Source organism: Pristis pectinata, chromosome 5 (genome assembly GCF_009764475.1).
Source record: "Pristis pectinata isolate sPriPec2 chromosome 5, sPriPec2.1.pri, whole genome shotgun sequence".
NCBI lineage: Eukaryota > Metazoa > Chordata > Chondrichthyes > Rhinopristiformes > Pristidae > Pristis > Pristis pectinata.
In genome coordinates this window covers 99,577,817-99,601,046 of record NC_067409.1, presented here as the reverse complement: position 1 = coordinate 99,601,046, position 23,230 = coordinate 99,577,817, and the positions used below count along the sequence as shown (strand labels likewise).

The 23,230-nt window shown below is 44.2% G+C and overlaps 2 protein-coding genes across 2 annotated transcripts; both read left to right on the top strand.

The window, feature by feature from the left end:
- The first annotated feature begins 7,352 nt into the window (after positions 1-7,352).
- Positions 7,353-10,318, top strand: hscb (HscB mitochondrial iron-sulfur cluster cochaperone). Its single transcript, XM_052015498.1, has 2 exons — positions 7,353-8,239; positions 10,179-10,318. Exons 1-2 carry the CDS (start codon positions 7,514-7,516, stop codon positions 10,218-10,220), a joined length of 768 nt encoding a protein of 255 aa, XP_051871458.1. The 5' UTR covers positions 7,353-7,513; the 3' UTR covers positions 10,221-10,318.
- On the top strand, positions 10,202-21,767 carry aste1b (asteroid homolog 1b). Its single transcript, XM_052015496.1, has 4 exons — positions 10,202-11,551; positions 15,948-16,155; positions 17,701-17,896; positions 20,278-21,767. The coding sequence occupies exons 1-4, from the start codon at positions 10,202-10,204 to the stop codon at positions 20,480-20,482; spliced, it is 1,959 nt and encodes a 652-aa protein (XP_051871456.1). The 3' UTR covers positions 20,483-21,767.
- The last annotated feature ends 1,463 nt before the right edge of the window (positions 21,768-23,230 follow it).

Genomic DNA, 23,230 nt, shown 5'->3' with positions numbered 1-23,230 from the left:
AAATTAATTTAAATCTTCGAGCCGCGTAGATTGCTTTTGGTCGGAACTGTTGTGATGAGCGTTTGTACTCCGGACTGATATTGACAAGGAGAAGGATGTGCTTCATTCCAGAGGCTGCGCGACTGGTAAGATGTGTTGCTTCTGTAGATGGCGATTGAATAATTTTCGAAACTTATTTCACTGAGAATAAAGATACACCTCGAATAGTACACATTTCCTTCACGTAAATACACTACAGACTTTCCGATTCTCCTTGATCACGTTCATCTCGCCGCCCTACTCTCGCCACTTCTTTGGTTCTATTGTATAAACTGGAAATTCGGGGTTTTACTGCTGATGTGTAATTCTTTAATTTTGTTCTACCCGAAAAACATCCTTCTTTCTGTGACGTTACATCAAACAAGTTAAACCTTTTTTTTATTCCAAATAAACTTTATTCATAATAAAAGACAAACTATACATAATTACAAAACAGTGCAAACCTTTACATTCTTGTGCAGATCATTCATTAGTGTTACCTTTTCATATATATATATATATATAAAAAAAGCAGCACCGATGCCACACGTGTGGCTCCCTGGAAGCTACCCGGTCCCATATTTACAATATTTAGGGGCTTTCTCGCCTGTCCCCGCCCCTCCCTCTCCAGTGACAGAAGAACCCTAAACTGTAGTCCTTCCCCACCAAGCCCTTGCGTTGGCTGCACCCAGCTTCAGTGCGTCCCTCAGCACGTACTCCTGCAGCCTGGAATGTGCCAGTCAGCAGCATTCCCCTACGGACATCCCGCAGTGCTGGAAGACCAACAAGTTTCGGGCAGACCAAAGGGCGTCTTTCACCGACTTGATGACCTTCCAGCAGCAGTTGATGTCCGTCTCTGTGTGTGTCCCCGGGAATAGCCCGTAGATCAGAGAATCCTCTGTTACGCTGCTGCTGGGGATGAACCGTGACAAGGACCCTTGCACCTTTTGCCACACCCTCCTCGCAAACCTACAGCCCGCAAAGAGGTGGGCGACCGTCTCGTCCCCAGCGCAGTCCTCCCGGGGGCAGGGCGCGCTGGGAGTGAGGTTCCAACCATACAGGAAGGATCTGACTGGGAGGGCCCCTCTCGCCGCCAGCCAAGCGAAGTCTTGGTGCTTGTTGGTAAGTTCTGGCGATGAAACATTCTGCCAGATGGTCTGGACAGTCTGGTCAGGGAACCACCCCACAGTATCCAATTGAGTCCTTCTCCTGCAGTGTCTGCAGGATGTTCCATGCTGACCACAGCCTGATGGACTTGTGGTCAAAGGTATTGGTCTGGAAGAACTTTTCCACAAAGGACAGGTAGCGCGGCAGCGTCCATGGACACCATGTGGCCATGGGGCCAGGCCCATCCTTCGCAACAGCAGGGACAGGTAGAACCTCGGTACGTAGTGATACTTGGTGCCCACATATTTGGGTTCCACACACAGCCTGATGCAGCCACAGATGAAGGTGGTAATCAGGAGGAGGTTGACACTGGGGACACCTTTACCCCCATTGTCCAGGGACTTGTGCATGGTGGCCCTTCGGACCCGCTCCATCTTGGATCCCCAGATGAACTGGAAGATGGCGCAGGTGATTCCCAAGCCAGAGGAGCGAGGAACAGGCCACACCTGCGCCAAGTACAGCAGCCCTGAGAGCACCTCACACCTGATGACAAAGTTCTTCCCAGTTATCGATAGGGAGCGCCGTTCCCACAGTCCCAGTTTCTGCTTCACCTTCCCAATCCACTCCCGCCAATTTTTGTTGCACGCCCCAGCCCCTCTGAACCAGATCCCCAGCACCTTCAGGTAGTCAGGCCTGACGGTGAAGGGGACGATGGATCAGTCGGGCCAGTTGCCGAAGAGCATGGCCTCGCTCTTTGCGCGATTGACTCTGGCCCGATGCCAACTCAAACTGGTCGCAGGTGCTGGTCAATCTGCGAAATGACCTTGGGTCCGAGCAGAAGACGGCGACGTCGTCCATGTACAGGGAGGTTTTCACCTGGGTGACCTCACTGCCTGGCAACGTCACCCCTCTGATGCTCTCGTCCTTCCTGATGGCTTTGGCAAAGGGTTCTATACAGCACACGAACAAGACGGGAGAGAGGGCAGCCCTGCCTGACTCCAGACTTGATGGGGAAGCTGTCTGTTTCCCATCCATTGATTTGGACTGTGCTACGGATGTCTGTGTAGAGCAGTTGGATCCAGTTCCTGATTCCCTCCCCAAAGCCCATTTTGGAGAGCATGTCCAGCATGTACGTGTGTGATACCCTATCGAAGGCCTTCTCCTGGTCCAAGCTGACCAGGCAGGTGTTCACCCCTCTGTCCTGCAAGTAGGCAATGGTATCCCTGAGCAGCACGAGGCTGTCAAAGATCTTCCTGCCAGGTACAGCACAGGTTTGGTCCGGGTGGATCACCTGTCCCAGAGCAGACCTGACCCTGTTGGCGATGGTCTTGGACAGGATCTTATAGTCCACATTCAACAGTGAGATGGGTCTCCAATTTCTGATGTCCGCCCTCTCCCCCTTCTGCTTGTAGATGAGGGTAATGGTGCCCTTCCTCATAGACTCTGACATACTGCCAGAACGAAGCATAGCATTGTACACTTCCAGCAGGTCTGGGCCCATCCAGTCCTACAGAGCCGAGTACAACTCCACCGGTAAGCTGTCACTTCCGGGAGTTTTATTCGAATCAAAGGAACGGACGGAGCCAGTCAGCTCCTCCAGATCTGCAGATCCTTAATATGTCCGTCTGCGAGGATGCTACTGAGCCGTCCTCTTCCTTAAGGCTGTGGATCACAGAGCTATCCCTGTGCACCTTTTGGAAGAAGAAACGTGAGCACGTCTCATCCTGCTCCACGGAGCAAACCCTGGATCGGAAGGTAATCTTGGAGGATTCAGAGGCGTGGAGCTGGGCTTGCCGGCTCTTTGCCTCTCAGAGTTCCTCCCTCACATCCACCCCCCTTGACTGCAGAAGGAGGAGTTGCTGCAAATCTGTCTGGAGTTGGCACAGTTCCCTCTGACTCTGTCTTGCTTTCTGGTCCCCCCTGCGGATGAAGAACCTCTTGATGTTCTCCTTTGTCGCTTCCCACCAGTGCACAGGGGAGTCAAAGAGGGGTTTCACGGTTCTCCAACCTGCGTAATCCCTTTTTAGTTCCTCCATGCTCTCTGGGGTCAGCAGCTTGACGTTCAACTTCCACGTCCCCCTGCCTGCCTTCTGGTCCTCCTGTAGGTGACAGGAGGCCCGAAGGAGACGGTGGTCAGAGAAGAACACCAGCGTGACGTCGGTGGATCTGACTGTGATTGGCTCCGATACGAACAGGAAGTCGATCCGGGACCGGGCTGAGCCGTCCGAACTCGACCAGATGTGTTTCGGCTGTGCTCTGCCTGCAGGGGTGCTGAAGGCGTCGCACAACTTGGCATCCTTTACAGTTTCCATCAGGAGTCTGGAGCTGCCATCCAGTCTGCTGTCGGCACTGCCGGATCATCCAGCCGCATCGATGATGCAGTTGAAGTCACCGGCCAGAACAACCGGCCGGGACGTCGCCAGCAGCGCTGGGAGCTGCTGGAGGATGGCCAGCCACTTGCTCCGCACGGGTGAGGCGTACACATTAATTAGCCGGAGCGGAGTGTTCCGATACATCACATCTGCCACGAGGAGCCGCCCCCCCACCATCTCTCTGACCCCGGTGATTGAGAGGTTGCACCCCTGCATCAGAATCCCCAGGCCGGAAGCGCGACAATCATTGCCCCCCGACCATACCGACAGTCCGTGGGACCACCATCGTGACCACCTCCAATAGTTGCGGAGGTGTGGTAGCCTGCTCTCTTGTAAGAAAGTCACATCTGCCTTTACCTTGGCGAGGAACTGCAAGGCGTTAACACATCGCGCAGTGCTCTTCACACTGCACACATTTAGAGATGCCAGTTTTATCTCCATGGCTCTTTTGGAGTTCAGTTCCAGTTACACAGTCCATTTTCATTTGTCCTGGGCCCTCATGCCCACAGCTTTGGTGAACTGCCTCACCGATTCCAGGCTCAGATATTGGGAGTGGTCTCCCTCTGGGTGTGGGGTCCCTTGTGGCGAGGCTGGTCATGCCGCTGAGGGGGGATCCGACTGTGCCCCTGTCCCTTTCACTGGTGGTCCAGAATCTTTCCTCTCCCGCTGCTGGGTTGCATCGGATGCACTGCTGCTCCCAGTCTCCTGGAGCTGGGGGGCGATGGCCTCTCTGCTGCTCCCGGTCTCCCGGTGCTGGGGGGTGACAGCCTCTGCGCTACTCCCGGTCTCCCGGAGCTGGGGGGCGACGGGCAGGGTTGTTCCCTCACTTATTCCTGTCTGTCGGTTCTCTTCCACGTTCTCTCCTCCATTTTGCCGCTTCCTCTGCCTCCGTCGTCGGCTTCTGCTGCTGCCTTCATCCTCCGACGAGGAGAGGTTGCTGGTGTCCATCTGCTGCATTACTCTTTTCTTTCCAGTACCCTTGTTCTCTGTGGCCCGTTGTCCCTTGGGTGGTGTCTTTTGTGCCTTCTTCCTCTTCACAGTCTGCCACTCCCTTTCCTGTCCCTCCCCCACTCCCTCTTCCATTGACTCCTCCTGCAATGCCACCAGGTTATGCTACTTTGGCCGTAGGGTGGACGATGGAGACCTCGGATTGCACTCTAGATGCACACAGTAACATTGTACAGTAATCTAAACTTGACTTGTTTTATTTTGTCGATGGAGCACTTATGTTAATAAGATTTTTGTTTCAAAAGATAAAAGTGGGACCCTTTATTATTACCTTCCCGGGTGCAAACAAAATTAAGAGATCGACTGCTAATTTGTTTAAAATTGTTTAAAAAAGATTTTGGTTGGTGGAGATATTAAATCCAGGGATGAACAGTTCAGAATTGGAGATGAGCAGAGAGCTCACAAAATTATGGAGCTGTGGGATACTAAAGGGATGGAGAGGGACAAGGCTATGCAGGGCTTTGAAAAAGGAGTGAGCATGTGAGGACCAAGCAATTGCAAAAGAATGGGGAGATAGAATATAAGAGTAAACTGTCAAGAAACATAAAATTGGAACTGAGAGACTCTGGTTTATAAAGAGGAAATGACAAGCAAAGGCCCCGCAGAGACAGAAACATGTGAACTGATAATGGGGAACAAGGAAATAGCAGGGTGATCAAACAAATACTTTATATCGGTCGTGATGAAAGAAGTCACAATAAACCTGACAAATGGAAGAGAATCAAAGATCAAGCAAGAATAAGAAACTGAAGGAAATTAGCATTAGTAAAAATAAAGTTGGTGAAACTGAAAGCTGATAAATTCCAAGGACCCTCCCAGTGATTTACATTTTGTAAGAAGCAGCTGCAGAAATAACGAAAACTCTGGTTATCCTCTTCCAGAATGTTCTAGATTCTGGAATGGTTCTTGCAGATTGACGCGTGGCAAATGTAACTACAGTAAGAGAGAAAAATTATAGAACTGATAGCTTGTTAGTTTGACATCAGTAGTCATGAAAATGTTGGAATCTGTAATGAAGAATACAATAACAGAGTGACTAGAAAAAAAACTAATATGAATAAGCAAAGTCAGTATGGTTTTACAAAAGGCAAATCATGTTTGGCGAATCTATTGGAGTTCTTTTAGGATGCATGTAGTAGGATAGATGAGGAGGAACCAGAAGATGTATGTATTTAGACTTTCAGAAAACTGTTAATAAGGTTCCACACAGATTGGTCAACAAGGTTATAGCACTTGAAAGTAGGGGTTATGTTCTGGTATTGATTGAGCACTTGTTAATAACAAGTGGGAATAAATGGGTCTTTCTCAGGTTTGCAGCTTGTGACTAGTGGGGTAATGTTTGGACCCCAGCTATTCACAATTTGTATCAACATTTTCACTGAAAAGACCAAATGTGATGTTTCCAAGTTATCAATGATAATAAAACTAGATGGGATTGCAAGTGGGAAAAATGATATAATGAGGCTTCAAGGGGTTACAGACTAGCTGTGAGTGGGCAAGAACATGACAAATAGTATATCATGTAGTTGAATATGAGGTCATCTTCTTTGATGCACAAAACAAAAAAAAACAAAGTATATTTTAAATGGTGAGAAACTGGGAAATGTTGACATTTAAAAGGACCCAGGTGTCCTTGTGCACAAGTCATTGGAAGCTAATGTGCAGATGCACAATGTGTTTTTAACTTTATTATGAGAGGATTTTAGTTCAGGAATAAAGATGGTCCTGGTGAGGTTGCACCTGCAAGTATCGTGCACACGTTTGCTCTCCATTCTTATAAAAGGATATACTTACCATATAGATGAGTTACCAGACCAGTTCCTGGGATGTGCATTTGCCATATAAGCAGGCCTCTACTCTCTAGAGCTTAGAAAAAAAATCAAAAAGAACACATTGAATAGTACAAACTATCCAGCGGATTGGACGTAGGGAGGATATTTCCCTTAAGATGAGGAGTTTAGAATTGGGGTCACAGACTCAATAAGGTGAAAGCCATTTAGGACAGACGAGAAGAAATGTCTTCACTCAATAAAGTAGTGAATATTGGCATTGGTCTATTATTGTCTTGCTTACCGATCGTACAGGTCAATTCATTACACAGTGCAGTTACATTGAGTTAGTACAAAGTGCATTGATGTAGTACAGGTAAAAATAGTAACAGAAGTTGATGAAATTCTCCACCCACGTGTGTGCGGTGGAGACTCGGTCATCGAGTTCACTCCAAGCAGAGCTTATTAGCTTTGTGGGCAGACACGGTAGTGTAGTGGTTAGCATAACGTTATTACAGCGCCAGCGACTCGGGTTCAATTCCGGCCACTGTCTGTAAGGAGCTTATACGTTCTCCCCGTGTCTGTGTGGGTTTCCTCCGGGTTCCTCCCACATTCCAAAGACGTACAGGTTAGGAAGTTGTGAGCATGCTATGCTGGTGCCAGAAGCGTGGCGACACTTGCAGGCTGCCCCCAGAACGCTCTACGCAAAAGATGCATTTCACTGTGTGTTTCAATGTACATGTGACTATTAATAAAGATATCTTATAAGGGACAGTGCGGGGGCAATGACAGTGAGGTAAGTGGTGGGGCAGAGGGGGGGGACCCTGAGCCACCTTCCCACCCCCCCCCACCCCCGGGGGGCGTCACATAGTCCCGGGGAGGTGCGGGGCAATAACAGTGAAGTCAGAGGCAGGGCAGGGGGACCCTGAGCCTCCATCCCCACGGTGGATGGGGGAACCTTGAAGCACCGCCCCCCGGTCACGTGGTCCCGGGCTATGACAGTGAGGTCAGAGTGTGGGCGGGAGGACCCTGAGCCTCCCCTACTTTCCCCGGGGTCACGTGGTCCCGGGGAGGTGCCGGGCAATGACGGTGAGGGCAGAAGGTGGGCAAGGGGGCCCTGAGCAACCCCCCCCTCCACCCCGGGGTCACGTGGTCCCGGGCAATGACAGTGAGGGCGGAGGGTGGGCAGGGGGACCCTGAGCCACCTCCCCCTGGGATCACGTGGTCCCGGCCCGAGAGATGCTGCGCGCCGCGTTGCGGGCGGTCCGCTGCCTGGTACCCAGGGGCGGCCAGTGCCGAGCGCCGCTCCGGGCCGCCCCGCCGCCCGCGGGAACCCAGCCCCGTGGCCGGCAGGTCTGGGCCGCTGCCCGGAGCGGCCGCCGCCCTTTCTCCGCCGCTACCGCCGCCGGGTGCTGGCGGTGCGGGGCCACCCCCCGAGCGCCGGGCTTCTTCTGCCCGTCCTGCCGGGCCCTGCAGCCCCCGGACCGGCGGCTCGATTACTTCCAGCTGCTGGATCTGCCGCGCCGCTTCCGCCTGGACGCCGAGCGGCTGCAGGAGTCGCAGCGGCGGCTGCAGCGGGCCCTACACCCGGACAACTTCGGCCGGAGCTCCGAGGCTGAGCGCCGCTACTCGGAGCAGCAGTCGGCCCTGGTCAACGAGGCGTACGCCGCCCTGCTCCGGCCCGTGTCCCGGGGCCTCTACCTGCTGCGGCTGGAGCTAGCAGACGACGAGCCGGCGGAGGACGAGGCCGAGGCCGACTCTGCCTTCCTGGGCACCGTGCTGGAGCTGAACGAGCAGCTGGCCGAGGCCGGGAGCCAGGCCGACGTGCGGCGTGTGGCCGCCTCGGTCGAGGAGCGGCTGCGGGAGCTTGAGGAGCGGGTGGCGCGGGCTTTCGAGCAGGGACACCCGCGGGACGCCCGGCCGCTGCTGCGGCAGATGAAGTACTGGAGCAGCATCGGAGACAGGGTGAAGGAGCGGCTGCTGCCCCGCTGAAGTAAAGTGTTGCTCCTCGCCCCAGACAGTCGGATGTCCCCCTGCGCGCCCACCCCACCCCCGAATAGCGTGGCAATCAGTGGAGTGGAAACATGAGTGACTCGTGGTCCTGGGTCAATGCCCAATATGAAATGCATATTCATATTTTATATTGACCTCTTTCCAGGATCTTCTCCCTTCCCTGGTCCCTGTAACTCTCTTTGCCGTTCTACCTTCTCAGGATGATTCACTCCAATTCAGGATTTTTGACTCTGTCCTAAAAATGTGACTTTTTCTCCCCCTCCGCCCCCCCCATCTTTAATGTTAAGTGGCGGCTAGAAGAGCTTCGTAGGATACCATCTTCCCCTTGCAACCTCACTACCATTTCAGGAGATCGGTATCCTAACTCCGTCTACAATGACTGTGCCTCTGTATCTTTAATAGCCTTGGCCAACCAAAGAATTTTTCTGTCTCTGATGCAAAATTAATTGGGAATCACATTGTAGGAACCTTTGACCTAAACTTTGAACAGTGTGTCTTTTCAATGTTCGGGTTTTGATTTTCACATTTGTAGTACAACTGCCCAGTTTTGGTCTTTCTGGCGAGTCTTTCAGATCAGATCAAAATCCCTAAAAACTCAGAAATCCCTCAGCTATCCAAATTTAAAGGATTAAAGCCTTGTTTAACCCTTGGGGCATTCATTATGTTCAAGGAAATATGAGAGCAATGCATTCCATGAGGTCAAATCTCCAGATGTCAAACCACCTCTAAGCAGGCCTTTGCATATCTGGAGCTTTTTGACTAAATTTACCATTAAAATATTGTTGAATTGTAACTAAAACATGAAAATGTCAACATTGATTTAACCCCACTTGCGACTTCCATTTTGGCTTTATCCTTTGTATAATCACATTTCATTTTTGACACTGCCTTTGTGCATTCTTCTGATGAACCCATCCAAAAGGAAGCATCTCTGAACACACCATCACCAGCTATCTTTAGTTTTTGAAATCCAATGCCCTGCAACTTCCTTTAAAAACTTTACCACTTCCATCCCTTTTTAACATTCATATCATACCTTTTACAGACTTGGACCATATCTCAATGAATTTCTTTTGCATGTAATCATTGTAATAAAGTGTTATTCTTTGACATCCATTTTTTTCACCATTCCCCTGTAGTGACATTAGAACCTTTTTTTTGCTAAAAATTCTAAGTCATAACAAAATGTTGGTGGCTTTTTCACATTTAATTTATCAATTATATCCTAACTTCTAGGAATATGAACACTTGAATTGTCACCACATGGTTTACTAAGCAACAGTACATTAATATACTTAAATAGTTGCAACATAAAGTATGATATTTTTGAATGGGATAAGTACTTTCATGCAGCATCTGTCAGGGAAAAAAAACAATTAACCTTTTATTAGTTCTGAGTATTCTGAGCAGCTGTTTGATTTGAGATTTCCAGAATCTACAGAATTTTACTTTCATAACCAATTATTGACTGCTCAGTTTACCAATCAAATGTTATTGTGGGGGGGGGGGGGAAAAATGAACAATTGCAAATGTATAGTAGTGATTGAGACTCCATAGAGACTGGTGAGAATTTTTGAACACAATTAGAATGGTAGTATAGTGGAATGAATGAGCTAATATGGGCATTACAGTCAAACTTACTCAACTCGTCCTTTACCAGAGTAGAGGTGGATAAATGTGGCTGCCCCCATGGGAGAAGTGAAATGGAAATGATAACATTCTCCTAACTTCTGTTTAGTTCCACTAAAGTCATTCAGTATAAAAAGTTGAAAAATATAGATTGATATCGATAATTCAGTGTTTACTTTGCTGCAAATGTCTGTGACTGTTTTTGTAATTCTACAATATTCACGTGATCTAACAATCTTAACTTATTCTGTTTGTTACTTAGAATGAAGCAGATCGCACTGTAACATGGGTATCCATGGATTGATGTCCTACGTTGGAGAAAATAATCATTTTTTTGATAATATAAAATTGCAAAATACTAGAATTGTAGTTGATGGCAATAATTTATTTCACAGACTTTACTTTGACTCTCGTTTGGATCTTAAGTATGGAGGAGAATATGATTTATTTACAGATATCATCTGTAAGTTCTTTGAAGCTCTGGCCCTCTGCAATATTTCACCATATGTGCTTTTTGATGGTGGATGCGACTGTACTGATAAAAAATTTGAAACGATCAAACAACGTGCCAGGGACAAAATCCTAAAAGCACACTCCATTTCAAGAGGTGGAGGAGGGATGGTGTTGCCACTACTTGTCCCAGGAGTTTTTAAACAAGTTTTAGCGCAGTTGCAAGTACCATATGTCCAGTGTCATTCCGAAGCAGACCGTGACATCGTTGCTCTTGCTAATCAATGGAACTGCCCCGTCCTAACACTGGACAGTGACTTCTGTATCTTTGATTTGAAGGCTGGTTATTGTCCCCTCAATTATTTCAAGTGGGAAGACGTAACTAGTCTTAAAGATCATTCAGAGTCCTATATTTCAGCCCGGTGTTTCTCCATTGAAAAATTCTGCAACCATTTTAATCACATGAACAAAGCTCTTCTTCCACTCTTTGCAGTGTTGAATGGTAATGATTATATTAATCTTCCTTTCCTGGAGAACTTTTCCACCAGAATACATTTCCATACAAGGACTTCTTCAGCAGGAAGGAAGAACGAGCGAATTCAAGGGCTTCTGAACTGGCTGTCTGGGTTTTCCGAGCCAAAGGAAGCAATAGAAAACATTCTGAAGTCTCTAAAGCAAAGAGAACGTGAGAAGGTCCAAGAACTTCTGTGTTTTCATATGGATGAATACATTCAGTCAGATGTGGATCTTGCAAAATACTTTCAGAACAAGGATATAAAGCCAAATGCTCCCACTATGTTGGCTAGCAAAGCCCCAGAATGGATGTTAGCTGCTCTATTGAAGGGAGAATTGGCTCCATTTCTTAGTGACTGCTTGACCTTGAGGAGAACATTCCTACAACCTCAGGTAGAAAATATGCGCAGGACCAGCAGTCACAAGTGTTCATTGTCCATTCGCCAGGTTATTTATGGACTGCTAAGTACCGATGAGACTTTTCTTGATTCAACATTGGGTCAATCTGCTAAGATACCAGGAGAGGCCAGCCTTAAAGCTGAAGAATACAGCAAAGTGCATTATGTGCAGGAATATGATAGACATGACCAAACCCTGAAAAAAACTAACATTCAAGCAGTGCTGAAAAGATTCAACTCAAACGAAATACATAGATTGCAAAGGCTACCAGAAGTAAGACAATTTTTTTTTTAATGATTTAATAAGTTTAGGTATGTCTAGAAATTGGATCCCACAGGGCTGAAATTAATTTAACCCTGTGTAAATTTCACTTGGTATAATTTTCTGGTCCAATCACATTAATCATGAAATCAACTGGGCACTTTGTGATGTAACACACCCTTGCAACTGCAAGTTCTGCATCAGGGACACATATGGTATTTTTAAAAATTCACTTTTTGTTTCTGGGTGCTGTTGCCATTGGGTGCCATCTTATTGACCATCCCTAAATACCTTTGGGGGGGGGGGAAGGTGGGTGTTGTGTTTCTGATGAGGATACTCCTGGCTGGGGAGTTCCAGTGTTTAGACCTAGTGACAAAGAATGGTGATATATTTTCAAGTTAGGATGGTGTGTGACTTGGGAACATGAAAGTGGTACTGTTCAAATGTGCCAGTTGCCTTTGCCCCAGCCATGGAGGTTACAGATTTGGGATGTGCTGTCAGAGTAGCTTGGGTGAATCACAGCAGCCGCACTGTGTGGGTGATTGAAGGTGTTAATATTTGGAGCTCTGGAGGAGTTGGCAGACAAGTAGAGAGTATCCCATCTCGATCCTGATTGTGCGTTATAGATACTGCAAAGATTTTGGGGTGTCAGGACCCAAGTCACTCACCACATGATACTCTGACCTACTCTTGTAGCCATTTGAGTTCCTGAATAATGGTATCCCACCACCTCCCCTATTTGATGTTGGGCTTGGCGATGGTAACGTCAAAGATAGTTGGTTAGACTCTTGTTGGCAATTGCTTTGCAATTTTGGGGCATGTATGTTCACTGACACAATCAGTTCTTAAATGCTGCCTAGGCTACAGCATGCAGGCCTGGGCTGCTTCATTTGCTTGTGAATTGCAAATAAAGTTAAACATTTTGCAGTCATCACTGAATATCTCTCTTGGCCTAGAGATCAGGTGGAAGGACATTAATGAAGCAGCTGGAGATAGATGGGTATAGGACACAGCCTTGAGGAATCCCTGCAGTGATGATTGTCCTCCAGCAACCACAACCATCTGGCATTTTCACAAGTTTGACATAACCATGAATGTTTACTTCCTGATACCCATTGACTTCTATTTTACCAGTGCTCCTTAAGGTCATGCTTGTGAAATGCTCCTTTGATGTCAAGGACATCTCACCTCTGGAATTTGCCTTTTTGTACACGTTTGGACCAAGGTTGTGATGAGGCCTGGATTCAGGTTACACTCATAGCATTCAAATTGGCTGACGGTGAATGTGTTATTTTTGAAGAAGTACTGTTTGCTAGTCCTGCCAACACGATCTTCTGCCACTTTTATGATTGAGGATAGACATTGCCTGTTTTGAATTCATCCTGATTTTTTTTATATAAACAGGTCATACCTGGGCAGTACTACACCTTCTGCCTTTTACTGGAACAGCTATACTAAAGGTGCAGTTAGACTGGAGTGCAAGTCTTCTATACCATGGCTGGCTTTTGTTAATTGGCCTTTGGACTGTAGATCTGTTCTATGATGATTGATTTTTGCGAGCGAGTTGAAATGGATCATCCATTTGGCAGTTATGGCTGAATGTGGTTGTGAATGCTTCATCCTTGTCCTCCTGTCATCCTTGAGGCCGTGGATGTCTTTGGAGTCTCTTCCTCCTGTTTAAACTATTTAATTATCCAACACCACCCTAACTAGTTGTGGCAGGACCTTTGTATTGGTTGTGGGATAGCTTAGCTTAGCTTGGCATGGTAAATGAGATAAAGTTGCCAAAGGAGCACCCATTGTCGGGTGCTGAATGTACTTTGGGTGAGGAAATTCAATGTCCATCACCAAGAGTGGATTGGTAGTGTCACCACAGACCAAGCTGGCTGTGTTCTAAAGGACGTAACTGCATGACTAGGTCTGTAGCAGTTAGTGAACAAGCAGGAGAGATAAAGGTACTTCACTTCATCCTCTTCAGTCTACCTGTGGCAGATGCATATGTCAATGAGGGAACATTGGGAGGAGAGATCACTACACGGTCTTGTGGAGATAAAGTTCCAGCTTCATACAGAGGACACTCTCCATTGTGTGATGCAGCACAAGTGTGCTAACTGTGGAGCATCAGTAGTAGCCGAAATGTATACTATCACAAATTAATCTCCTTACTACCATTACCGTCAAGCCAAGGAATCAGCTCTGGTTCAATTAGAAGTGCAGAAGGGTATGCCAAGAGCAGCATCAGGTATATCTAAAGATCAAGGTAAACTAGTGAAACTGCAATAGCTAAGTGATTTCACAACCAGTGGTTGAGAAAATCTCTGCAATCCTAACACATCTGGTTGAGAATACTAATGGACAACTAAACACTTTGTGGAAGGATGAGGCTCGAAGAATATTCTCATTCTCAACATGTGGGGCCCAGTATGTGAGTGGTAACAAAAAGACTTGAGCATTTACAGCCACATTCAGTCAGAGATGCTAAATAGGAGATACATCTAGGCCTTCCTCCTGAGATTCACCACCAAAGAAGCCAGTCTCCAGCCAAACAATTCACTTGACACAATATCAACACATTGCTGAGAGAACTAGTACAGGAAAGGCTAAGGGACCAGACAAAATCCCAACCTGTGGTACTGAAGTCCTGAATTAGCTGTGCCCCTAGCCATGCTGTTCCAGTATAGTTGCAACATTTGGCATCCACCCAGCAATGTCAAAAATTGCCCAGCTTTGTCTCATTTGCAACAGGCAGGTTAATTACTGCTCAATCAGTCCACTCACAATCATCCAAGTGCCGGAAGCTTTCTTCAACAGTGCTCTCAAACTTGGACCAAAGAGTAGAATTTTAGAGCTGAGGTGAGGGTGACTGCCCTTGACATCAAGGCAGCATTGATTGAATATCGCATCAAGGTGAACTCATAAAACTGGTCAATGGGCATCAAGAGGAAAAACAGTCAATGGCTGGAGTCATACCTTGCACAAAGGCAGCTATTATTGTCAGAAGATATTCATCTCAGCCACAGGGTCTCACTGCAGGAGTTCCTCAGGGCATTGTCCTAGGTTTGAACCATCTTCAGCTGCTTCATCAATCTAAGGTCAGAAGTGGGGATGATTGCATAATATTTAATTCCATAGGCAAATCCTCAGCAAATGAAACAGTCCACAAGTGCATGCAGCAAGACTTAGAGAACATTCATGCATGGGCTGGTAAGTGGCAAGTTAACAGCATACCACAAATGTGCCAGGCAATGACCATCCTCAATGAGAAAGAATCTAACCACCTACTTTTGATATTTGGTAACACTACCACCAACAGCGAGGTCTGTAGTTAAGGGAAATTCTTTACAAAATCATTGTGCCCTTCAGTACACTGATACACCTCCACAGCCCAAAACCACTGTTTCCTCCCCCTCCCTGGTGTAGATGGTCTCCTGCCCACTCAGTACCTCTCACACTTTAAAGCTTTGAGCCATCTTTCCACATCGTGCCCTCCTCGATTCCACTGCTGCTGCTGAGAACCAAGGCATTGATACTTCAGTGTGCAAGGTCACTCCCATCCCCAGACTCCCATGGTCAGCCTCAGGAGATGAAGACCAGGTGGTACATTTTTTTTGAGTGTTAAAATGGTCGCAGTTCCATACATTACAAGAATCTAGGCAATAGTCATCTGTAGAGTTTCTTCTCAATTGTAAGCCACTCCTCTACATTGACCTTTTTTTTCCCACTGAAAATTGAGGAATCTTTCCAGACCTGTAAATGATCTGTTATGTATCAAAACTGGGCTTTCTTCACTCCAACAATATTACAACAAAGCCCCATATCCAATAGAATTCTTCGAGTGCTTGACCTCATGGCTAGTAATGGGCAATTTCTTGCTCTTCGTCCACCATTATTTGGTTGAGACTTGGCAGCTGAGTTTCAGTGAAACCTACACATTTTACATACAAGTTAGGAGTAGACCACTTGGCACCATGAGCCTACTCCACGATTTAATAAATCATGTTTGATCTGACTGTAACCTCAACTCCACATTCTTCATCTATTATAGCAGAAATACAATTGGGAACTAGCTTTCAGTTCAAAATGTAGTGATGGAAATGCTTCCTTTTTGACCTTAACTGCTTTAAATTCTTAAGTGCACATGGAAATTTTACTCATTTTCACCAAAAATTGTTTTTGTAACAGTTATAGTTCGCAGCTTTCAATTTGTCTTGCACTTGTAATATTTACATGATATGAGACTATAGCTTTCATCTGAAACTCCTTATGAGAAATATTAGATTCCTGTTTAAACATCAGTTCCCAAGCTCATAACATTTGGCAGGACATCATTCTCTTCATTATAAATCCAAATTGAGTTATGGGATTGGTTTGTTAATGTATATTAATTGTACATGTTATCTTTTTGCAGATTTCTATCCTGGATAGAACCTGTTTTCTTTTAGAGACTCTGAAAGTGAAAACTGATGTGCAGGCTTTGCCAGCCAACTTGCACTTGACAGTTTACATTACCTGCTACTGGGTAGCTCATGCTGAACCAAAAGTGACACCACACCATCTTCAGGCTCTCCTGCTTTGTATTGTAACTGGAGAATTACATAAACTAATTAACAAACCAGGTAATTAGAAGTCACAAAAATAAACTTTTTTTGTATGTAAAAAAGTGGAATGACATCATGTATTTGGCAATGTACACTGTTGTCCTAGAACGGTAATAAATTTGCCTGCATAATTTCGCTGTACTTTCATTATCTGTCAGACTGCTTAAAGGGGGTTATGTTGACCTGTGCTGTAATTGGAATACTTTTGTTGCTGAAGAGTCATTCTTAGATATGGAATGGATTGTCATTTTCAGAATCTCCTGTTAATATCATGGAGGTGAATATTTGTATACCAGCGTAACATTGTACATATTGAGGGTCCTTACAATTTTTTGCAAAATGAGTTGTGTAAATTTAGTTTCATCTTCTGCAAGTAAGCACACCAGCTGATTGGGCAAATTCCTACAAGGACTAAAGAAGTGAATATCACCACCGGCTACCAAGGTTCAGCAAACCCTGAGGCTGGCACCAAAATGTTTGTTTTTGATAATGTATTTTTACGTGTGAAAACCTGACTTGAAGGAGCAAGAAACAGTTTATAAACAAAACACCTCTCCAACTGACAGTGAGGTGCTTATAGGGACAGGTCTATTGTAAACAATGATGTGATTTCTGCAACAACAAACCCAAAAACATTGATTTAAAAGAAAGGTTCTGGGAATTTAAGAATAGAGAGAGGGAGAGAAAAAGTAACAAATTTAAAAGCTGTGAAATGCAGAAGTGTAGGAACTTCGCTAGTGGAGAGAAGGAAACTGAGCCATGATTGCAGATGGATGACCTGCAGCTGAATTGGCCGGTTCTGACACAAAAGGCGAGTTACGTAAAAGTTGCAGAATTTGACGTTTGAATCCAGAAAGTTGCAGCACACTCAGGTGGAAGATGGGGTGCTGTTCTTCAACCTTGTTACAATACTGGAGGAGGATACAGGCAATTAGGCCATCGGGGGAGTGGGATGGAGAATTAAAGTGGCAAACACAGGAAGCTCACGGTTGCTCCTGCAAACTGAATGCAAGTATTCTACAAAGTTTCTGCAATACAGAAGAGCCCACATTATGAGCAGCAAATGCAGTACATTGGGTTGGGAGAAATGCGGGTGAATCACTTGCTTCACTTGGAAAACTGTTTGGGTGTCTGGATGATGGGAAGGTGTTAGCAGGAGTGATTGAGCAGGCTGAGCCAATACTCATGAAAGTCAGAAGAATGAGCGCTAATCTTTCTGAAACAAAATGGTGCTTGTCAGAGGAGATGCCGAGAAGACCTTTTAAGACTGAAATGGGGAGGGATTTCCTCTTTTGTGAACATTTGGAATTCTCTACGCTAGAGGGGTGTAGAGGATAGGTCATTGAACATATCTAAAGCTGAGGGAGATTTTCAGATCAAGAAAATCAAGGGTTATAGATCAGCTAGAAAGTGGAGTTGGGGCTATGTGCCATATTAGTAAATGGCAGTGCAGGCTGAAGGGGCCATGTGGCCTACCTCAGCTCCAAATTACATTCTTAAATGATTCTTGAGATCAAATAAAAGTGAGCATGCTTAACTATGTTTCTCTTTAAACATGTCCAGGTAACAGTAATCCCATGGAGAAAGACATTGGAATGGTGTACGATAGACTTTCCCAGCTGAGACAAAGAGAGCAGCAGATGGGAAATCTGGATATAGATGTAGCTCATGTCTTCTGTCAGTGGCAGAGTTGCCTTTTAATGGGAATCTATTTAAATCAGCTCTTGTGCTGTCCTCTTCCAACACCAGATATTACACGGTAAGAAAATACATGTATTATTGCTGCATGATCACAAAATTATTGTATACCTCTTTTGAAGGGAGGGAATGAAATAAACTTCATGAAGTAATTAAATCAGCTTTCTGGCTGCTTCCTGCTCCCCCAAACTGTTGTGCCAACTGGCAGTGATTGTAACAAGTCTGTATGAGATTGAACATGTTGGTCACCAATGGTGGGGTGAAGGAAACCGGGAATGTACAAGAAGTCAAATTGGAGGAATATAGTGCTGGTTGGTGCTGATAGTTGTCAACAGTTTGAGCAATCTTACCAATTTTCAAATAACCTGAGAACCTTTGTACGATGGTAGATGAGTAATGGATAATACTTGAATAATTAATATAGTTCACAACAAACAGAAACAAACAAATCTGATTCTGATTCCTTTTTAAATGCCAAACAGAAAAGTGGTGTATCTGTAGCTAACAAGGATAGCATTAGCTCAAACTAAAACATTTACTAAAAAGAACAGTACATCTGAGGATTGGAAAAATTCAGAATGCAGCAAGAAAGAAACATGGTAAGGAATAATAAGGGTATCTTGCAAGAAAAGAAAAAAACTGCAAAAGCTATTACAGGCAAAAAGGCAAAGATCAGCAAGTATTAATGTGTACCTTTGTGTACTAGCACAGAAGAAATTAAATCATGGAATAAGGAAAAGATATTTTTGTTTTAGATTGATTATAAGGAGGCACCATTGCATTTGGTGTCCTTGAACTTGCAAAAGGTCCTTGCTAAGTTCCCACAGAAGGTTATTAAACAAATTTAGTACATTATCCTGAATTCCATGTACTCTATTGTGGATTGATGATTGGTTAATGACAAAAAAAACATTTTTAAAAATGGGTAGTTAAATTTGGGAGGCTATAGAGAAATTAAACATACCGTGCTTGGAAGAAGACAAAACAAAACCTGGAACTAGTGGAGAGCCACAGGCCTAGAATGAGGAGCTAAAAATAAATTAGGACTTGTAGAAAAAAAACTGGAGAAGTTAATGTGTTCATGGGACTAAACAATCTGCAAACCAATGTTTTGAAAGCAGTGCCATGGGATGGACTGGTCGTCATTTCCAAAATGGTTCCCGCAAAGTAGAAGGTGGAAAATGTAACCCCTCTAAGTGGCACAAGGGTACTTAGAAAGTAATAATAGGATTAGTTAGAGTAGGCATGGGTTTATGAAAAGCAAATCATGTTTGAAAAATGTGTACTTTTTCAGGTTGTATCTAGTAAAATAAATAAGGTGGAAGTAGTGAATGTGATGTATTTGGAATCAGAGTGCCTTTGAAGCATTTGGGGTTGATATAACAACATAGATTGAGGATTTGTAATGTACAGAAAATGGCAATTTTTGGGTTGGGAGGCTCTTACTGGTGAGGTGCCATAGGGGTTGTTGCTGGGGCCAAAGCTGTTTAGATTCCCTTCAACTCATTGATCTAGATTAAGTATCTAAGGTCACTGATAAGACAAAGCTGGGTGGCAGTGAGAGTTGCGAGAAGGATGCAGCAAAACTTCAAGGAGACAAAGACAATGAATGGGAAGAAAATGGAAAAGCGAAGGTATTTTTAAATGACAAGAGATTGGGAAGTATTGGTATCCAGAAGGATCAAGGTGTCCTGTATATAAGACATTGAAAATTAATTTAAAAGATGTAGCAGGCAATTAGGATGCAAACAGTATATTATCCTTTATTGCAGGAAGGTTTGAGTACACGAGTAAAAACAATTCTTACTGCAATTATATGGTCTTGCTTCTGGAATAGTGTGTGCAAGGACATCTAAAAAAAGATATATTTCTGACAGAGGGAGTGCAACAGAACTTCACTACATTGATTCCTGGAATGGTAGGATTGTCCTTCAAGGAGAGAATAAGCAGAGTGGGTCAAGACTCTCAGGTTTATTAGAATCAGAATTATTATCACTGACTTATATGACGTGAAATTTGTTGCTTTGCAGCAGCCGTACAGTACAAATGGGATGATTTCATTGGAAACCAAAATTCTTGCAGGAATGGAGGCAGGGAGATGGTTCTCATGGCTGGGATGTATAGAACCAGGGGTCACCATGCAGGGAAGAGATGAAGAAATTTCTTCAAAGTGTACTGAATTCTGGGTGGACAATTCCAAAGAGGACACTGGAGGCTCAGTCACTGAACATATCATAATAGGTAGATATTTGGATATCAAGGGCATGGAGGGATATGGACTCAGTATAAGTGGTCCTGGGTCAAAGATCAACCATAATCTTTTTGAATGACAGAGCAGGTACAAGGGGCCAAATATCTTACTCTTATGTTCTGATCAATTTCATTTCTTGAATACACCTTCAAGAAACCACCTCATATCTATCCTGTTTCTATTCTGGACAGACTCTATAGTGGGACTTTAGTTCATCGTTTCTACCAAGAGCTGAAGTCGATGGCTGCCACAGAGGACCTACTGGAAGGTTGCCTGGCTGCAGGGGAGATTTACTCCAAACTCCTAAACGCAGTGACTGCCACGGTACCAGCAGACTTTTTTAAGACGGGGAAAAAATCCAAGTCTCATAGAAGATTGAAGAAAAAACCAAACTGATTCAATTGTACCATCAACAGACGAAGATCATCAAGGGCTCCCTTTGTGTCATAATGTAAATAGTAGATTTGCAGCCTTGTCAAATGAGAATTCTGCCTAAAACCTGTTGATGCCGAACTGCTTTTGTTCATCAGTACCAATTTTGGATCCAACAGACTGAAGAGAGAGCTGCAGTAATTTTACCATTTTCAACACACTGAACAAAGTTTTGTAAGAAGTGATCATCCACAGTTTTAAGGGAAAAATTTGTATATTTGACTATAACATTCATAATGTTAGGCTGCTCACCTGTTAATGCCTGGACAGGGAACGTTAACAAAAGCAGCACACACAGAATGCTGCTGTTATTGCAACAAAGTAGGTTTCCAAATAAATATTTTTAAAAATCCAAACTAAACTCTACATGGAAACAAATCAAACTGTCGAACTACATTTTTGGAAATTAATATAAAACATTTATGTACTGTAACTCTAAAATTTGAAATGGTACTTTAATTGGTAGCAATTAAAGTCTACTTTACAAGATGACCATGGGATGCGCTTTTTGATCCTCCTTTTACTGCTGCTCCCCACCCAAGCAACCCCTAGGTTTTTGGATAAATCTTCATATTTCTCATACCACAGTAGACTTGTCAGCCATTAAGTCTATTTCAGCACTCAGAGCAACCTGTTCCCTCACGTATTTCTCTGCCATCTATTCTATCTCACATGGCCATGAACAACACCGATTCTCCTACCATCCACCAACATTATTGTCAGGCTGCTGCCTGTCATTTTGGTGGTTAAACTCCTTAAATAATCCAAGTATTGTGTAAATTGCTATACAATTTCTCAATCCAAGATACTAGAGGGGGGAGGGTTAAAGAACTGAAGATCCATTTGGGGCTAGCAAAGAACTGGGTTATCGGAGCACCACCACCCTTTCACTTTCCAGTGCTCATCTGACAACTAGTAGTGAGTTTCTTAACCAAAGAGGTCTTCCATTTCACAAATGGAAGAATTTCAACAACTGTTAATATTGCTTTCCATCTGTCAGAATGAAGAACCACAGTGAGTGGTGTAAGTAAATGGAAGGTTTAATATTGTGGTCTTCATTTTTATATGCACAGAAATCAATGAGGTTTGGTAGCTAAGTTCTGAAACTAACAAAGCAACATAATTTTTTTTTGAGTACAGAGTTTTACTTTAAGTGCCAAGTTGTTTCATACTGAATGTCCAGTAAAGTCTGAAAATAAAGTTGTAACTGGTTCTGTTTGGAAATTGAATAAAATCATTTTGTAAGATATTTGCCTCTGTTTGGAATCAAAACAGCAATTAAATGATATACCATGTTGTAATGATAACAAATAAAACAGAATAACTTGGCAAATAAGATAACCATACTAAAAAGTAGATATAAAATCAGTTTTGATTCCATTGCTGAACAACAATAGAACATAATTATTTTTGAATGGTACAACTGAAAATGCATTTTTAATTTCTAATGATTCACTGTCATTTATTTCAAATTATGTAATTGTAAATTCTAATCATGTTCTAATCCCTCATTGGGCTTGCCCCTCCCTATCTACGTAACCTCAGTATAACAGGCGTCAGATCAATGTATTCTTAATACCTGCAGTTCTGACTTCTCACAACCTGTTTCCTTTGCCTCACCAGTGATGACTACATGGGACATTGCTCAATAAATTTTGGATGAAGGGGGAAGGAGTGAGGACCTTGGAGAGGCAGGCCTGGTTTGGCCACCCTCAACCATTTCCAGCTGCTCTGCTTGACTGATTCAGAGTCAGTTTTAGGGCAACACAAAGGACATGATTAAACCCTGGATTGGATCCAGAGTGGAAACCAGTGGCAGGAAAATTGCCCCTTTTGTGGTGCTTCGCCAAATTGGTGTATAGAGAACAGGCAATGAACCAAATCAATCAGTTAATGGAACCAAATCCAGATGTCTGGATCCAGGTGCTTACTGGAAGAAATCATGCCTGCTGCAGAAGAATGGGGACATGGTGCAGTTTCTCTTTCAAACTCATTTGCCCAGTTATGAATAAACCATTGTGCAGCCAAATAATCTGTCATCTCCCTCCTAATGCTGTTGTAGGTCTTTTTAATAAGCACTTTTAAGTATAATGTGTCTGGAAGTAGGGGTATTAACAGGCATGATTAAATAAATCAGAAATTGTGTTAATTTCACTCTTCATCATACCTATCAACTTTAATTAATTGATATCCCTATGCAAAACACATGTAGCATTGGCTATAACTCACTAGAAAATGCTATCTATACAATGCAGAATCTAGTTTTCTGACATCGGACACTTTTAGTTCTGGCAAATCTTCATTTACATTCTTTACAGTCACTGTTTCCAAGTTTCAGAGAAAATGTTCTGTAATACTCAAAATCATCATTTTATCAAAACACAAAAAATCCTGTCTTCTACTACTACTCCTTTTCTTATTCATGTTTATTCCTTTTTTTGTTTCTCCCTCCCTTCACAACAATTCCCTTTCACTCTCCGTTTCTGTTGAGTCAAATGATTGGAAGAGAATACTAACTTATTGAGTGCATTTGGGAAGAGATTGGAGGGAGATTGGCTTTTATCCTACAACATCCCCAGTTGCTGTTGATTGCTTCCTTGCTTCACTTCTTAACCTGAATAATAGAGCACCAGCTTTACTACAACAACTACTTCCCTACTACTCACTCGACTCTTAAATCCCTTTACTTCAACCTTCTGCATTAATCCTGCA

Excerpts from the sequence above, each read along its gene's own strand:
- hscb (XM_052015498.1), top strand. The coding sequence starts at position 7,514 with ATGCTGCGCGCCGCGTTGCGGGCGGTCCGCTGCCTGGTACCCAGGGGC. Across the intron at positions 8,240-10,178 it reads GGAGCAGCATCGGAGACAGG|AATGAAGCAGATCGCACTGT; the intron begins GTGAAGGAGCGG and ends TTTGTTACTTAG.
- aste1b (XM_052015496.1), top strand. The coding sequence starts at position 10,202 with ATGGGTATCCATGGATTGATGTCCTACGTTGGAGAAAATAATCATTTT. Across the intron at positions 16,156-17,700 it reads TAAACTAATTAACAAACCAG|GTAACAGTAATCCCATGGAG; the intron begins GTAATTAGAAGT and ends AAACATGTCCAG. Across the intron at positions 17,897-20,277 it reads CCAACACCAGATATTACACG|ACTCTATAGTGGGACTTTAG; the intron begins GTAAGAAAATAC and ends TATTCTGGACAG.